The following is a 14,341-nucleotide window of genomic DNA, read 5'->3' as shown; positions in this document are numbered from 1 at the left end:
TCCTTCCTTCCTTCCTTCCTTCCCTCCCTCCCTCCTTCTCCCTACCATGTGAGGACACAGTGAGAAGACAGCCTTTATCAGAACCCAACCCTGCTGGCCCCTGATTTCAGACTTCCAGCCTCCAGAACTGTGAGGAAATAAATTTGTTGATTAAGGCCCCTGGTCAATGGTGTTCTGCTATGGCTACCCAAGCTAAGACAAGCTCCAACAAAAGCCAACTTTTCAACCTAGAGGCCTCGGTCACCTTCCTTTAATGGCAGCACTTCTTCAGTCAAGAGCAGAGAAACCAAAGCCCGTGGGTCATAAGGAAAAGGCCAGCTGTGGGGGAGTGATGTCAGGATTAGCCAGGGTAGAAACCTGATAGGACCAGGATGACAAGGTATTGTGTGTCAGGAGGCTGTGTTACCACAGGTGAAAGGGAACAAGCCTAGCTCAGAGCCCCTCATCTGTCTCTCAAGGGTCATGAAGATTCTGGAGGAGACTGGGCTTCACCTGAGGGCAAACAACTGTCTTCAGAGGGAAAAAAAAAAAAACAAACCAGAGCCAGACACAGGTGCTCTTCCTTTTCTGCTCTCAGCTACCCCCTGGGGGCCTTTGGGGCTGCAGATTTGGTGTGATCTTCAGACCATCCCTTTAAAAAGCTCCTTTCTTTTCAAAACATTCAGCTATTTCTATGAGTGTTGTCTGAGGCAGCAGGGGCACTGCAGCGCAGAGGTGACAGGAAAGGACCTTCCACGAGGGAAGAGGCAAATGGCCAGAGGTCAAAAGCAGAGGCCTCCAAAAACAGTCATTACTGAAGCTTTTGATGAGCAAATCCTGGCTGCATGAGGCCCTGTGTAAAGCCAGCTGCCAGGGAGCCTCTGATTTATAGACCTGTCAAGATTTATTGACAGGTGGCAGTACCATCTGGGGCCCTGCCAAATACTTCCTCTGTAATTCCTGCTAGCCAGGGCTGGTTAGTGACAACAAACTGTCCACACTAGACCTACACTGAGCCATGTGCTGTGTGACTAGGAACCTTCCTTCCGGTCTTAGAAGACAGGCCACCGGAAGGCCCACTCTCTGGGCTGGGACTGTTAGCGTGATGCTGATGGTCAAAGAGTCTCCTAAAACACTTTCCATCTGGCAGTATGCACTGTCAGCTCAGAGCTGCGGATTCGGGACATTCAGTGATAGGGTCAATGGTCAAAGAGAACGAGACAATGGAGACTGGCAGATGTGCTGCTCTGTGCCACCCATCCTTTCTGCCCCCACCAACAGGTCTACTATAGCCCTGACTTGTTCTACTTTCTGTGGTCAGAGCAACATGTTTTTGAAAGTTTGGTTAAAATTCCAGGTACTGGACCAAGGATAAGAGCTAAAGACACCCTCTTTGGCTACTGAAACTCAGCCTTTAATACTCAGTATTACTGATTTCCTTCTGTAAGCTAAAGAACACTTCAACCATCTCCTTTCTCCTTGGGTCTTAGCAAGGATCAATGAGTCACTGTTTGCTCTGCATTCTTCCTGGAAGCCAGGAAAACACACGAAGGGATAAGGAAGCATGGGAAGGCTGATCAGGTGAATCTTTTCAAATGGACTTCTACTTCACACCTGGCTTCCTTCTGCAGCATCTGTAAGCTGTGCTTCTGGGCTTGGCTCAGTGATTCCCTCACAGCTGGGACCTCCTGGGCTCCCTGAACACAGCTAGGAGCCAGCCTGGATTCCTTGGTGGTAACCACACTCTCAAGCAGAATATGGCTCTGGACTTCTCACCTCCCCCCCCGCCCCAAGATTTTACTTTTAAGTAATTTCTACACCCAATGTGGAACTTGAATTCACAACCCCCTAGATCAAGAGCTGCACACTCCACCAACTGAGCCAGCCAGGTGCCCCTGAACTTTTCCACTTCTAGGGAATATTCCCTTTGAGAACATTCTTCTTTCATCTATCACTTACATGGCTGTCTCTTTGGAAAGAAGGACAGGCATTTATCCCTGCTCTCCGCAACGTAGGAAAAAGTTGGCACCTGGCTCTTGTGGAATAGCCTGAAAGATGAAGTGTCTATGGCTCCCCTTTTGATTTAGGGGTGTGCCTTTCCCTTCTCTGGTCAGTGAGGCTTGACTACAGTCGCTGTTTATAGCAGTAGCTTTGTCTTCAGGGACAGAGTAGGGGCCTTGTCAGGGGTCCCACACCTAGCCAAGGGGCCAGACGCCCCACAGGCCCGGCCTAGTTTCTTCTGGCATGAGTCTCTCAATTCTGTCTTCAGAGCTGACTCTGAGAAGCAGTGGTCTTCCCAGCAACACCTCCCCCCCATTTGTAGGGCTGATCTATGAAGCCGGAAGTGAGCAAGCTCCCCCTCACATCAATCTGGTACTTCACACCCACTATGGTTATCGGTGGGGGTGTTGGCTGGGCTGGCAGTCAGCCAGAGGCACAGCAGCAGCTTGGAAGGAGTGGCAGGAGGGGGAGCAAAGCAAAGGAGAAAGGAGTGCCTCACAGCTAGGAAGGGTGAGGTGACCGGGCTATCAGCCACCCTAATGGCTTTGTATAGGGGCTACAGGGCCAGCTGTTTGTCTCCTCACCTGTCATCAAAATTTCTTTCCCTGGAACAATAGGAGTATTTCCTACAGCCTTGTTCTACTGTCAGTGGGGTTTTAGTGCCACCAAGAGATGCCCAAGGGGCTGGTGACCTCTGTCTTTGGGCTTGGAGCGAGTGTGGAGGCTAAGACAATGGAAGAGAAAAGAAGAGCAGGACTGAGAGCACAAAACGAGGTGCGGCTGCCTGTGTCCATGGACAAAGGCAGATAAGCACCTGTTCTGGAGGAAGGGCTTTAACCCTGGCCCGGCTGGCTATGCCCTCGGGAACAGGTGTGCCAGAGCCGTGTCAAAGGGGGAAGGGCGGTGAGTATCAGGCAGCTGCCTCCTGGAGAAACAACAACCCTGAGCTCCTACTGCCCTATTCGTTTGTTCTCCTTGTTCTCGGCCAGATACCAACCACAGACTGTTCGAAAGATGTGAATGTTCTCGCCTCTCCACTCATTTCCCACCGTGTCGATCACCTGACCTGCTTAAATGCTTCAACGTGATTAAGAGCTGCATTCTTTACCTGAGGTCTTAAGAGAGTTATGAAATTATATGGGTGCTCTTATGGTATATTTTCCTGTGTAAGAGTGCACAATGTTTCCATCACAATTTTAAAGACATTTGTGATAGAAAAAAGGTTAAAAAATCAGCTGTAGGAAAGAGCTCTGCCTTGGAAAGTCAGGAAGCCTAATTCTATCACTGATCTGCTGGAAGGCCTGGGGTAAGTCTTCCCTTCTTTACCTGAATACTGTTGTCTTCCCTACCTGAAGCCAAATCCCACAGATACGAAGGGGACTGAGAAGTGGAGAGACTCTGAACAACTTAAGACAAAGTCATGTCTGTCTTAATTTACTTGGTTCCCTCAGATATACAGCCCTAAGGTTTGGGACATTTGCCAGAATGACCCAGAATTCAGGAGAAACAGCAACCCCAAATGGGCAGGCCAAGCTAGCTCTCTCTTGAGCCAACACAAGTTGGGCTGCAATAGGCCACTGTCGATGGTGTCAAATGCTAGTGCCCCCTTGCTCCTGGAAAAGGCCTGAGTTCCTGAGGCTACATATCCCAGGCAGTCCAGGATGGCTCCAGCCTGCTGACGCTGGATGTTGAAGACGACATATGGGGAGAAAAGAGAGAAGAGAGGCCAAAGCCAGCTTCATGTTTGGCTGAGGTGTCTGTGACTCACACCAAGTGCGGAGGCCGGGGTTTCAGACATAAAAGCCTTTGTGGGACCACGATGAACCGGAGGTAGAGATTCTGCAGGTCACTCTTGCAAGGGAAGGGGCTGGGAGTTTGGCTGGGACAAAGGTTTAGTGGCTAGAACTACAGACAATAATGTTGAGGAAGGAGGTCTTGGAGAAACAGGGAAAGAAAGACCTGTAACTAGTGTTGGTAAGAATAAAATGATGGTCCAGAATTCTGTGCCAGTTTTGGAGAGGATGCCTATCAGAGTCCTCTTATGAACTCCTAAGAGGGTGAGATAAAATTAGGGAGGAAGAACGAGCTCAGAGTAGACTAATCCCAGAACTACGGTCAGGCCAAGGGGAGGGCAGAGACGGAAAGACCCAGCGCCGGGACTAACAGCGGCACAGTCGTCAGAGAGAGACAGGCTCAGTTCTGGAAAGGCATACGGAGCTGGTAAGAGAGGCCTTCTGGACAGAGAGCCTGAGAAGAGTGCGGCTTGGTGGAACCACAGTCTCAGACAACAGCCTCTCTTTGGGAAGGACTCCGAAAATGCGGGATGGTATCAAAGAGCTGCCCTTAGACCTGGGTTTCCTTTCCCCTGAGCCACTGACCTACCTCAGCTGACAAGGGCTCAGTCACCAGTCACCTACCAGGCACAGAACTGACCCAAATACACACCCCAGGAAAAAAATCACCAAAGGCCCTATCAAAAGGCAATGCGGACATTTCCAATAGCCAGAGACCCTACCAGACCAGTCACGCCATGCTCTGTGATCTGCAGAACACCCTGGGAGAAGACTCTGCACCAAGTGAAGGACAGCATGAGGACGGCCTAGAGGCAGAAGTGCCATTTAGTCGGTCGGAACCCTGTGGTGGCCCACGCAGCAATCAGCCTGATCTGCACGGAAGCACAGAGCTTCACGCGCCCCACCTGGCTGGGTCTGGAGACTGATGACAGACCTGGCAGACGCCCAGGGTCTGGAGTGAATGAAGACCTCTAGCCTCCAAACCACCAGGGGAAGGGGTGTCATCAGGACCTACAACAGAAGGGCTTTGGCCCCCTGTCCCCTCCTAGCCCTTATTTCAAGACCAGACAATAATCATTTTGATTTTAAATGGAGCTTTTCAATTTGCCTTCACTTTATGAAGCGCAAGCAGAAAGGAAAACAGGCAGGACACAGAGCCAGGCTGCTAGAGATCAGTGGCCTGACAAATTAGGGCTTTAACAATACTCTATTTCCAATTTTATTTCTTAAGTTATGTCTATGGCATTTACACAAACCCAAGACCACCTGTTGAATTTTTCAAAAAGCATTTAGAAAAGAATCTTTGATATCTATGCTTTTGCCTGCAGGGAGACTTTACTATCACTAGGGAACCAGAGAACAAGAGAAAAACAAAGGAAAAGAATACTGCCTTAGATTTAAGAAGACATAACAACTAAACCAGTCTTTTGAAGATTTCTGGGACAGACAGCTAACCCCAACAGCCCTAAGGTAAAAGGACCTTCTATGGAGTGATGCACAGACTGAGGCAGGCTCTAGCAGAACTTTGATTTCCCATCAACAAGACCCCCACCTCATGGCCAGACCCTCAGATGATGCCAATTACTCCCGTCCTTAGCCTGAATGACCCCCCTCCCCCCCGCTGCTGCCCACCCTGGGCCACTCACTCTGGTCGGCAGATCACCAGGTCTCCTTTGTTGGTACCATAGGCCAGGCCAAGCCCTGGCTCGGGCAGCCAACGGGCAGAGTTGATGCTGACATGTCTCCGCTGGTCGGCAGGCATGGGGTAAAGGACGTTGAAAACTCTCTGGGTCGGGGAGAAAAGAAGGAAGAAAAGAGAATTCAAGGAGAAATAATTTGTTACCAAGAATAACAAAGTCCCTTCTATGGCCAGAAGCAAGCTAACCACAGGGAGGAAAGGAGCCGGTCAGCCTGGGAATGGAAGGCCTCTTACACATACTGGAGAACCTGCGGTAGCAGGGGAAGGCTGGGGCCCTCTTACTTTAGGAGAAAAGCTATAATTCTCTTGAGCAAGACTAGGGGCACACTTTGGCTTTTCCGCAGGAAGCTTCCTTGTGCTCTCCTTATAGCCTTTTAGCTCCTTTTAGCTCTCTCACTTCATGGCTTTAAGGCAGCCTCCTGGAAAGGCAGGCAGAGCTCCGCTGACCAGCAAGGCCTGTCCCTAACTTTCCCCTGACCAGACAAACCAGTGAGAGCCAAGCTCAACTGGGAGTCCCGTTACCATGGAAATCACAGCTCTCACAGCAATGGGGAATTGAAGGTGACAGGGGGGCGGGAGGGGGTGATAACACCAGAGAACATTCTTAATTCATCTAATTAAAAGCAATGTTAAAAATGCTATTGTTAAGGAAACCTAAAAGGTGCTCTACGATTGTAGGAAGCAGAGGAGAGGGGAATCTTGAACACACAGGTACATGATTTCTTTCTAGCTTATATAAATCACCAAGAAATAGATTGTTTCTATTTCTCCAAGGGAGAGAGTCCCCTTCAGTAGTTGGCTTGCTTCCAAAGCTCCTATTTTCTCAGGAGGCAGCTTAGCTGTGGCTAGGGTTTGGACGGGAGGTGAAAGAGAGCCTCCAATCTCTCTGGCCACTGCATTGCAAGATATTCCACAGAGCAGTGGGAGAATGAAGGATGGGGACTTTCTTTGAGTTTAAAAACCCTGGGCTGGAGTCCTGACACCACATCCCTAGAATAGCAACTTCTCCAGATCTTAGCTTAAAAAGAGATAGCACTTGGGGTGCCTGGGTGGTTCAGTCAGTTAAGCATCTGACTCCTGTTCTCAGCTCAGGTCTTGTTCTCAGGGTAGTGAGTTCAAGTCCCACCCCTAACCCCCACCTCCCACCAAAAAAGAGAGGAACAACATCCAAATAATTGGAGACATGAAAACATAAGATGTGTAGAAAATGCCTGGTACAGCGCAAGCTCATAAATGGTAAATGCTGCTATCATTATCTGCATCTGGGGCTTCAAAAAAGGTCATTAGGGTCTAGGAAAAGGAGGAAGCCAAGTATCTATCTTGAGTTTTAGTCAACGTTTTCCCTTTTAGCCCCTTCAGGTTTTTTTTTTTGTTTGTTTTCAGGTTTTAATCTATAAAACAGGGATGAACTACATCTGCCTTTCCCTTCCCCCTGATGGAAGAAAAAAAAAAAAGGAAGACCAAATGAGATATGGTTTAAAAAGTAATATTCAAAATTGAATTTAGGGTGGTACAATAATTATTACTTTTCATATTATCTTGAGAGACTTAAAATTAAAAAGAAAAAAAGGAAAGAAGTAAATATTGAGCTAAGGGTCTGCTGCACATACACAAATTAAGTGATAAGAAGCTCTGGATGTGGGTAGCCCGAGTGGCTCAGCGGTTTAGCGCTGCCTTCAGCCCAGGGCCTAATCCTGGAGACCTGGGATCAAGTCCCACGTCGGGCTTCCTGCATGGAGCCTGCTTCTCCCTCTGCCTGTGTCTCTGCCTCTTTCTCTCTCTCTGTGTCTCTCATGAATAGATAAATTTTAAAAAAATCTTAAAAAAAAAAAAAAAAAGCAGCTCTGGATGTGGGAATGCTTGTTCATGTGTCTTGGGTGTCTACCTGAAAGGCCTTCACCAGGATGGGCTCTATAATAGAGAGGAGAGCAAGCAGCACAAGTTCTCAACATACTGACACATACACAGAAAATCCTGTTGTGAATAATTTTCCAGATTTTGTAGTGCCAAGAAATGTGCCTGGGTGGCCAGTGGCACACCTCCAGAATGGCCCTGCTAAGGTCCTAAGGTTGAATGGGTCTCTTACAGAGATGGAATTGATTCTGTTTTGAGGCATAAGACTGATAGCCCCACAGCTGCTGCTTTAAGGACCTTCTATGCCCTCCCTTTCTGAATCAACTCCAAATGTAAGAAATAGCAAGAATCTTTGGTCTAACTGAGGAGACTACCAAAAAAGAGGCCAATGGAGTTTATGAATTCTAAACTAGTCATGTAGAACATGGCTGCTTGACCTTCAGATTGTCTCTTCCTTGCACATATATATCTGGCAGGCGCCTTGAACAAGCCTATGGCTACTACTCTCCATGAAGATGGCAATACCTACCTTTTCCCTATGTACGTAATCAACTCTTTTCCTTCAAATCAGGGGATGAAGTATGGTACCTTTACCCTTTCTCACAGAGGTTTTCCTTCCCAGAAGATAAACCAATGGTTTCTGTCCTCCCCATAAGCCATATGGTTAAATATGAGTTGGTGTATACACTCAGAGGACTAAGTGGCTGTGATCTAACCACTGTGGTAGGATCACTGTTTAATTTTCCTTCACCCCAAGGGCAGGTGGCATGAATGAGGGGACACCCAGGGTTAAGGAGGGATAGGTGTTAATTTCAGGGGATTAAATGAGGGGAGCCTTGGTCTTGGCCTGTGGCAGCCCTACAAAGCTTCACAAGGGATTCTCACCTAAAGTCACAATGATTCATAACTGCAGGGAGCTGGGCAGAGAAAGTAGCCTTGCAAGAAGAGGGATAATGTTAGTAAAATAGATGCTTTAAGGTTGTGCCGAATTTTTTGATGGAGGTCTCAAAGAAGAGAGTAGGTGAACTCTTCCAGAAATGTTCCAGACCAAGAAAGAAGCAAACATTGTCTCACATGTCACAAATTTACCTTTTATAGTTGTTGCAAAGGAATTAACAAATACTATCAATTTGCTTCTAAGTATAGGAACCTACTTTGGAGACAAAACCCTCAAGAGACCAGTATGAATGGATGACCCAGCTGAGACAAGGTCAGATGGACTGGGAAGAAGTAATAAAGGGTGAGACCCCCAGACTTTGCTGCACAGACGTTCACAACCTCTATGGCTACAGAAGTCATGGGGCATGGATTTGTCCTCTGACTACGGTAGTCCCCCCGGTCTCCCACCCCTGTCAAGTCCTTAAACATCATCGAAAGGGCAGCTCCCAAGTGCCCATCTCTTCCAGTGTTTGGGTATTAGACTAAATCCTGCTTTGTGGCAGGAAGCCAGAAAATGCCACGTGAGGATCAGCAGCCACCAGGACTCCTAATAAGCACTCGCTTGCTTATCACACTCTAATGTGGGGGGTGGGAAGGAGGGCGATGAGAGCAAAACATACGGGGGTGGGTGGGTAATAAGAACACAGAAGGTAAAGGATGGGTAGGACTCAGACTTACAGTCCTGAGAGGCCATCCGGTCCAATACTCCCCATTTCACACATGCCTGAAACTAAAGGAGCCCGGGGTAATGAGAAAATAGCCCATTTTCAAAACCACTCAGAGATGTAGTTTTCCCTCCATTCTCTGGCCAGAGCTCTCAAAGCACCTCACCAAGAAGGGTATACTCCTCACAATTAGCCCTAGTGATGAGAATATCTCTTCGACGAGTTTCCTTTTAATTTTTTTTTTTTTTTATTTATGATAGTCACACACACACACAGAGGGGGGGGGGGGGGTAGAGACACAGGCAGAGGGAGAAGCAGGCTCCATGCAGGGAGCCCGACGTGGGATTCGATCCCGGAGTCTCCAGGATCGTGCCCTGGGCCAAAGGCAGGCGCTAAACTGCTGCACCACCCCGGGATCCCCTGGACAAGTTTCCTAATACTGACAGGGCCTTTGGTAGCTCTGGCTACTCCCACAACATTGGTGGTGTAGGCTAGCAGTCTTTCCAACCTAGTGACTGGGGGAGTGGTCTCCTCCAAGATTCCAGGGGGGACCAGCTCTGGCTCCATAAACTCAAGGTTCATCAGCCCTCACCAGAAAGTCTGAGACAGTGTTAAGGGACAGCTCTCGCCTTCCCTTAAAATCACCCCAAATATATCTCAAGTAAAGGTTTCCTTAACACTCCTCAAGGACAAAGCTAGGTGGCCTGCCAAAAAATCTCTTTTCCCTTCCTCTTCATGAAGCTGTACCACCAAATTCCATGACACTGGAGGAGGATTATCAGAACCTGGGGACCCTTTGTGGGGCTAAATGTAAAACCCAGCTGCCGATTCATGTTGGCAGAGTTCTGGTTTCACCTGTCTCAGCTACAGCTGCTTCCTGATAGATGACAAACACTGACAGCAACCCCTCTCCCCAGACTGTTCTCATTTCTGTCTAACATCTATGAAGGGAACTGGAATCAATAAGCTGGAAGGAGAGTCAGTGGAATCTCAGCACGTCACCAGATCTTCACAGTTCCAAGGGAGTGGGAGAAGATAATGATTCTTCCACTTCTGGGGTCCAAGACAGTCTCTTGTACTTCCTGCCCTGCCATCCCTCAAACTTTGACTAATAGTAAGTAGGAGCAAAAGAAAAACAGTTCCTAGATCAAAACTAAAGGGGTCTTGTTTCTTGTTCAAAGATGGACAGAAAAAGAATGAGAGGCGACCAGTTGCTCAGTGGGAAACCTTCCTCTCTACCTTTTTAAAATTAAGAGGAAAAATGTATTGTTGCTCTCAACAAGATGTTTTCTTTTTGGCTGCATATCAATAAAGCTTAGACCATTAGTTCAAGCAGCAAAAGGCACTGTTCAGATCAGCACAGATAAGAAGCTAAAAGAAAAAACTTTGTGGTTATCTTGTTTGGGTTTGGGAATCTCATCATCTATAAAACTGAAATGGCTCCACAGTGTCAAGACGACGGTGTACTCCGCAGATCTTCCCTGTTTTAACGAGGACTGTGGAAGCTGATTGAAAACTGAGGCTGGAAGGGCCATGAGAGAAGGCACAAGCCAAGGAGTCCATGAAGAAGAAAGGAAATGTGAAGAGGAAAAAATGCCTTTTTGGTAAATCAGAGGTCTTAAGCTTTTAGAGAGGGTTACTAGTGAAAAATTAACTCTCTGGGAAGAGGGAGAAATCAATGGAAAGCAGATGCTAAGGGACACCTGACCTTTCCATTGGAAATGGATGGCTACACATCTTGTTAGAGGCTGAGAAATGCACACTTCCCAGAGCAGGCCAGGGGAAAGGCTCTGCTCATCTTTCTTCTGAGCTGCTGATTTGCTTAGATTCATGAATTACTGAAGTTTCTAATCCCTAAGAAAATCTGTTTTTCAGAAATTTAAATTTCTCTTACTGTCTCTGACCCTTGTTTATATTCTACTTTGGAGTTTAGAACTTGTAAAGAGGCTGATTTTAAAGTGACCATTTAAAAACAAGAATTAGAATACCAGTTCACTACCTCTCCCCTTTATTCAGCTTTAGTAGGAACAAATCTGCCTAGATCACTCTTGTCCAAACCAAAGTTCTCCCAACAGAAAAGAAGAGCAACAGTCCCTTAACTTTTTTTTTTTTTTTTTTTTAAAGTAAGCTCTAGGCCCAATGCAGGGCTTAGACTCACAACCCCAAGATCAAGAGTCACGTGTCCTACCGACTGAGCTGGCCAGGCACCCCCTTTTCCTAACTTTTGGAATGTGTCAGCCTTTGCTGCCATTGGTAATAATGCTTTGAAGTCATTTCTAGCCAACCTCTTGTGATTTACTGAGACCTGTAATATCTCTCTTATTCATTTATTCCTCTCAAACAGAACCCATAGAAATAGTCAAAGAACATGAATTTTCTTTTTCAATTGGCCTGATGTTTTCCAAAGGCCATCTCAGGCCATTAGGATCAAAACAGAGAGGTTACTTCAGCTGAGGGACCTACTTTGGTGCTAAATAAAATACCAAGGCACTTAATACTCCTAGAACTCCCAGAAACTAAAATAATTACTTCCTCTTCTTCCCACAAGTCTGTGCAGAGAACAAGTTCTTGAACTTCCTTAGTTTCATAAATCTCAAAAGAAATGGCCAAATGAGTAGTTGTTCTAGATATTCACCTTGGATAAGAGAGTCTTTCAGTATATTCCAACACATTCTAACATAACTAAACATTATGTTTTAGTTGATATGTATTTTTGGAAGAGGAGTGTTGAGGATGATTAAACATTAAAATACTTTGTATTTTATACTTAAAAATACATTAAAATACTTTCAGCTTCTACAAATTCAAGAATTGGTTCCCTTACCAATCCTTGAAAAAACAAAATGTTTTGCCTTTTGCTTTTGCAACTATAACTATCTACTGGGAATCTCTCAACATGTCTCAGTGCTGGGACTAGCACAACAAGAAACCAATATTGGACAAACTGTGAAATGAGTGGACACTCCCTTGTTTTCATAAGAATTATCTCCTGGATATTTTCATCTAATTACCATTACCAAGACATGTGCCAGACACACTTATAGTGCTGGTGAACAGAGGTGTGTGTTCATGTATGTGTAGGAAATACACACCATGCAAAATATCAAAGGGACACACATTCCTGGAAATGCTGAGTATCTCCTGTGTGCAGGAGACAGTGAAGGCTGGGAATCCAGCAATGTAAAGACCAGTCAAGAAGCCAGTTGTGGGAGCACCTGGGTGGTTCAGTCAGCTAAGCATCTGCCTTCAGCTCAGGTCATGATCCCGGGGTCCTGGGATCATGCCCTGCACTGGGTGCCCTATTCAGCAGGGGAGTCTGCTTCTCCCTCTCCCTCTGCCTCTCCCCCTGCTTGTGCTCTCTTTCAAATAAATAGATATAATCTTAAAAAAAAAAAAAAAAAAAAAAAAAAAGGAAGCCAGTTGTGTGGAAAGAGAACAGGGACCAGGTCCATTTTATGCATGGCATTCCCAGACCTCACAAAATACTTGGCATAGTAGAGGCACAATAAAATTTGTTGAGTGTAAAGAATAACGCACAGAATAGATTGTACTCTACTAAGAGGCCATAGGGGAAAGAAATCATGAGAGTTACCCTAGAGGTATCTGTCATGGAAAAATTCACCTAAACTAATTGTAGCTCTACTGTTATTTTTAATGTTTTATCTTGCCCCCTCCCTCTCTGACAAACTGCATCAGAAACACCCCTAAATTCTCCCCTACTCCCTCCCCCTTTCCTGCAGTGTACTGAAGAAAGGCACTTTCTGAGGATAGATGCTTTGTACCACATCTCAGAAGTCAACTTTAAGATAATTGCAGCGGAAGCAGCTTTTAATCAACTGACAGGCAGCTTTAAGAAAATTAATGAGGACAAAATCTTAGGAAGGAGTAAATCATTTCTGACAACAAAGCTGTCTCTCTTTTATCTCAATCTCCCCTTGAAGAAATAGTACCCACCCTTCCAGGATACAAAAATAAAATATCTTTATTTTTGGTTTTTGCCACTCCCAAGGCCAGACAAGATTAAGAAAGGCTCATTCCCTTAGATTTCTGTAGAATACCCCGGACTGAACTAGAGTTCTCAGGCACTTTTGAAAAATTAAACTTTCAAAATCTTGGGAAGTATAGATGAGTGGATTATGTCACAGGCTACATACAGGGCAAGGAGGCTACAGTGAAGCCTACATACTGAAGAATGGAGCTAGGACAGGCCCAAAGAGCCTGCACATGTTGGTTACATAAACGCTGGTCAGTGCTGACAGCACTAGACACTCAAACTGCCCCAGGATCTAAGTTATAATTTAGTTGTGACTAATTTTGAGCACTCTGGATACCAAAGCTTTTCTGTGGTTCATTATAATGAACTTAAAATAATAATCAGTCATCACTAGGCTCTATGAAGATGGCTATAAAAATGACAGAAAATGGTTATAAAGAGAAAGACAACTGATGTTTCTTTTTAATTAAGATGACTCTAAGATATCCATTAATGGACATCATAGTGATGTATCCCATCAAATAATAACTGAATGGATTGTTGGAAAAGGGAACTCAAGAAGTCCTCCTTCAGATGGGGAAGGGCCAAGTGAAAGATAAAGATACTGTTTCTCACTTTTTAAGCTGAAGCATCTCTGTATTCTACAGCACACAGGCAAGCAGGCATGAGCTCACAGTTAAGAGCTCAAGTAAAGTCAACTGTGGGCAGGTAAGAATTTTAATCAGAAATGGAAAAAGGCAGGACACCTGGGGGGCTCAGCGGTTGAGTGTCTGCCTTTTGGCTCCAGGTGTTCAGGATTCAGGATTCCAGGGTTCATGATTGAGACCCACATCGGGCTCCCTACAGGGAGCCTGCTTCTCCCTCTGCCTGTGTCTCTCATGAATAAATAAATAGATCTTTTTAAAAAAAGAAAAAGAAATGGAAAAAGGTAGGGTGCACCTGGGTGGCTCAGTCAGTTAAGTATCTGCCTTAGGCTCAGGTCATGATCTCAGGGTCCTGGACTCGGACCCTCACCCTGGGCTCTCTCCTCAGCGGGGAGTCTGCTTCTCCCTCTCCCTCTTTGTGCACACATTCTTTCTCTCTCTCTCAAATAAATGGGTAGAAGGAAGGAAGGAAGGAAGGAAGGAAGGAAGGAAGGAAGGAAGGAAGGAAGGAAGGAAAACAAGAAATGGAAAAAGGCCTCATGTCATTAGTACTATCACTAGGATGCTAGCATGATCCAGAATGCTTTGGGCTGGAGGTACTCATCAATTTCTCAAATTCCTGTAAGTATCCAAAAGATCTGGTTAATTGGATCCATAGAAGTAAATCAGATGAGGTTCCTGAGACAGAGTGAGAACACAAAGGGAAAGGTCAAAGTTATACTGACATGTGAGGTCTAATAAGAATCCCCATGCAGTCAGAGATTGGTTCTCCA

The 14,341-nt window shown here is 45.9% G+C and overlaps 1 protein-coding gene across 9 annotated transcripts in view; it reads right to left on the bottom strand.

Moving 5' to 3' along the window:
• Positions 1-14,341, bottom strand: part of AMBRA1 (autophagy and beclin 1 regulator 1) — a 172,924-nt gene that overhangs the window by 10,632 nt on the left and 147,951 nt on the right. For 8 of the 9 annotated variants that reach the window (XM_041773936.1, XM_041773939.1, XM_041773938.1 and 5 more), the window contains one exon: positions 5,420-5,559. In XM_041773936.1, the coding sequence (XP_041629870.1) occupies positions 5,420-5,559 (140 nt within the window). Of the gene's footprint in view, positions 1-5,419; positions 5,560-14,341 lie in introns of those variants that run through there. The other variant, XR_005990657.1, reaches the window with a different exon arrangement.

This window comes from Vulpes lagopus, chromosome 11 (genome assembly GCF_018345385.1).
Source record: "Vulpes lagopus strain Blue_001 chromosome 11, ASM1834538v1, whole genome shotgun sequence".
Lineage (NCBI taxonomy): Eukaryota > Metazoa > Chordata > Mammalia > Carnivora > Canidae > Vulpes > Vulpes lagopus.
The sequence above is the reverse complement of the archived record's forward strand: the minus strand, read 5'-3'. Positions and strand labels throughout refer to the sequence as shown.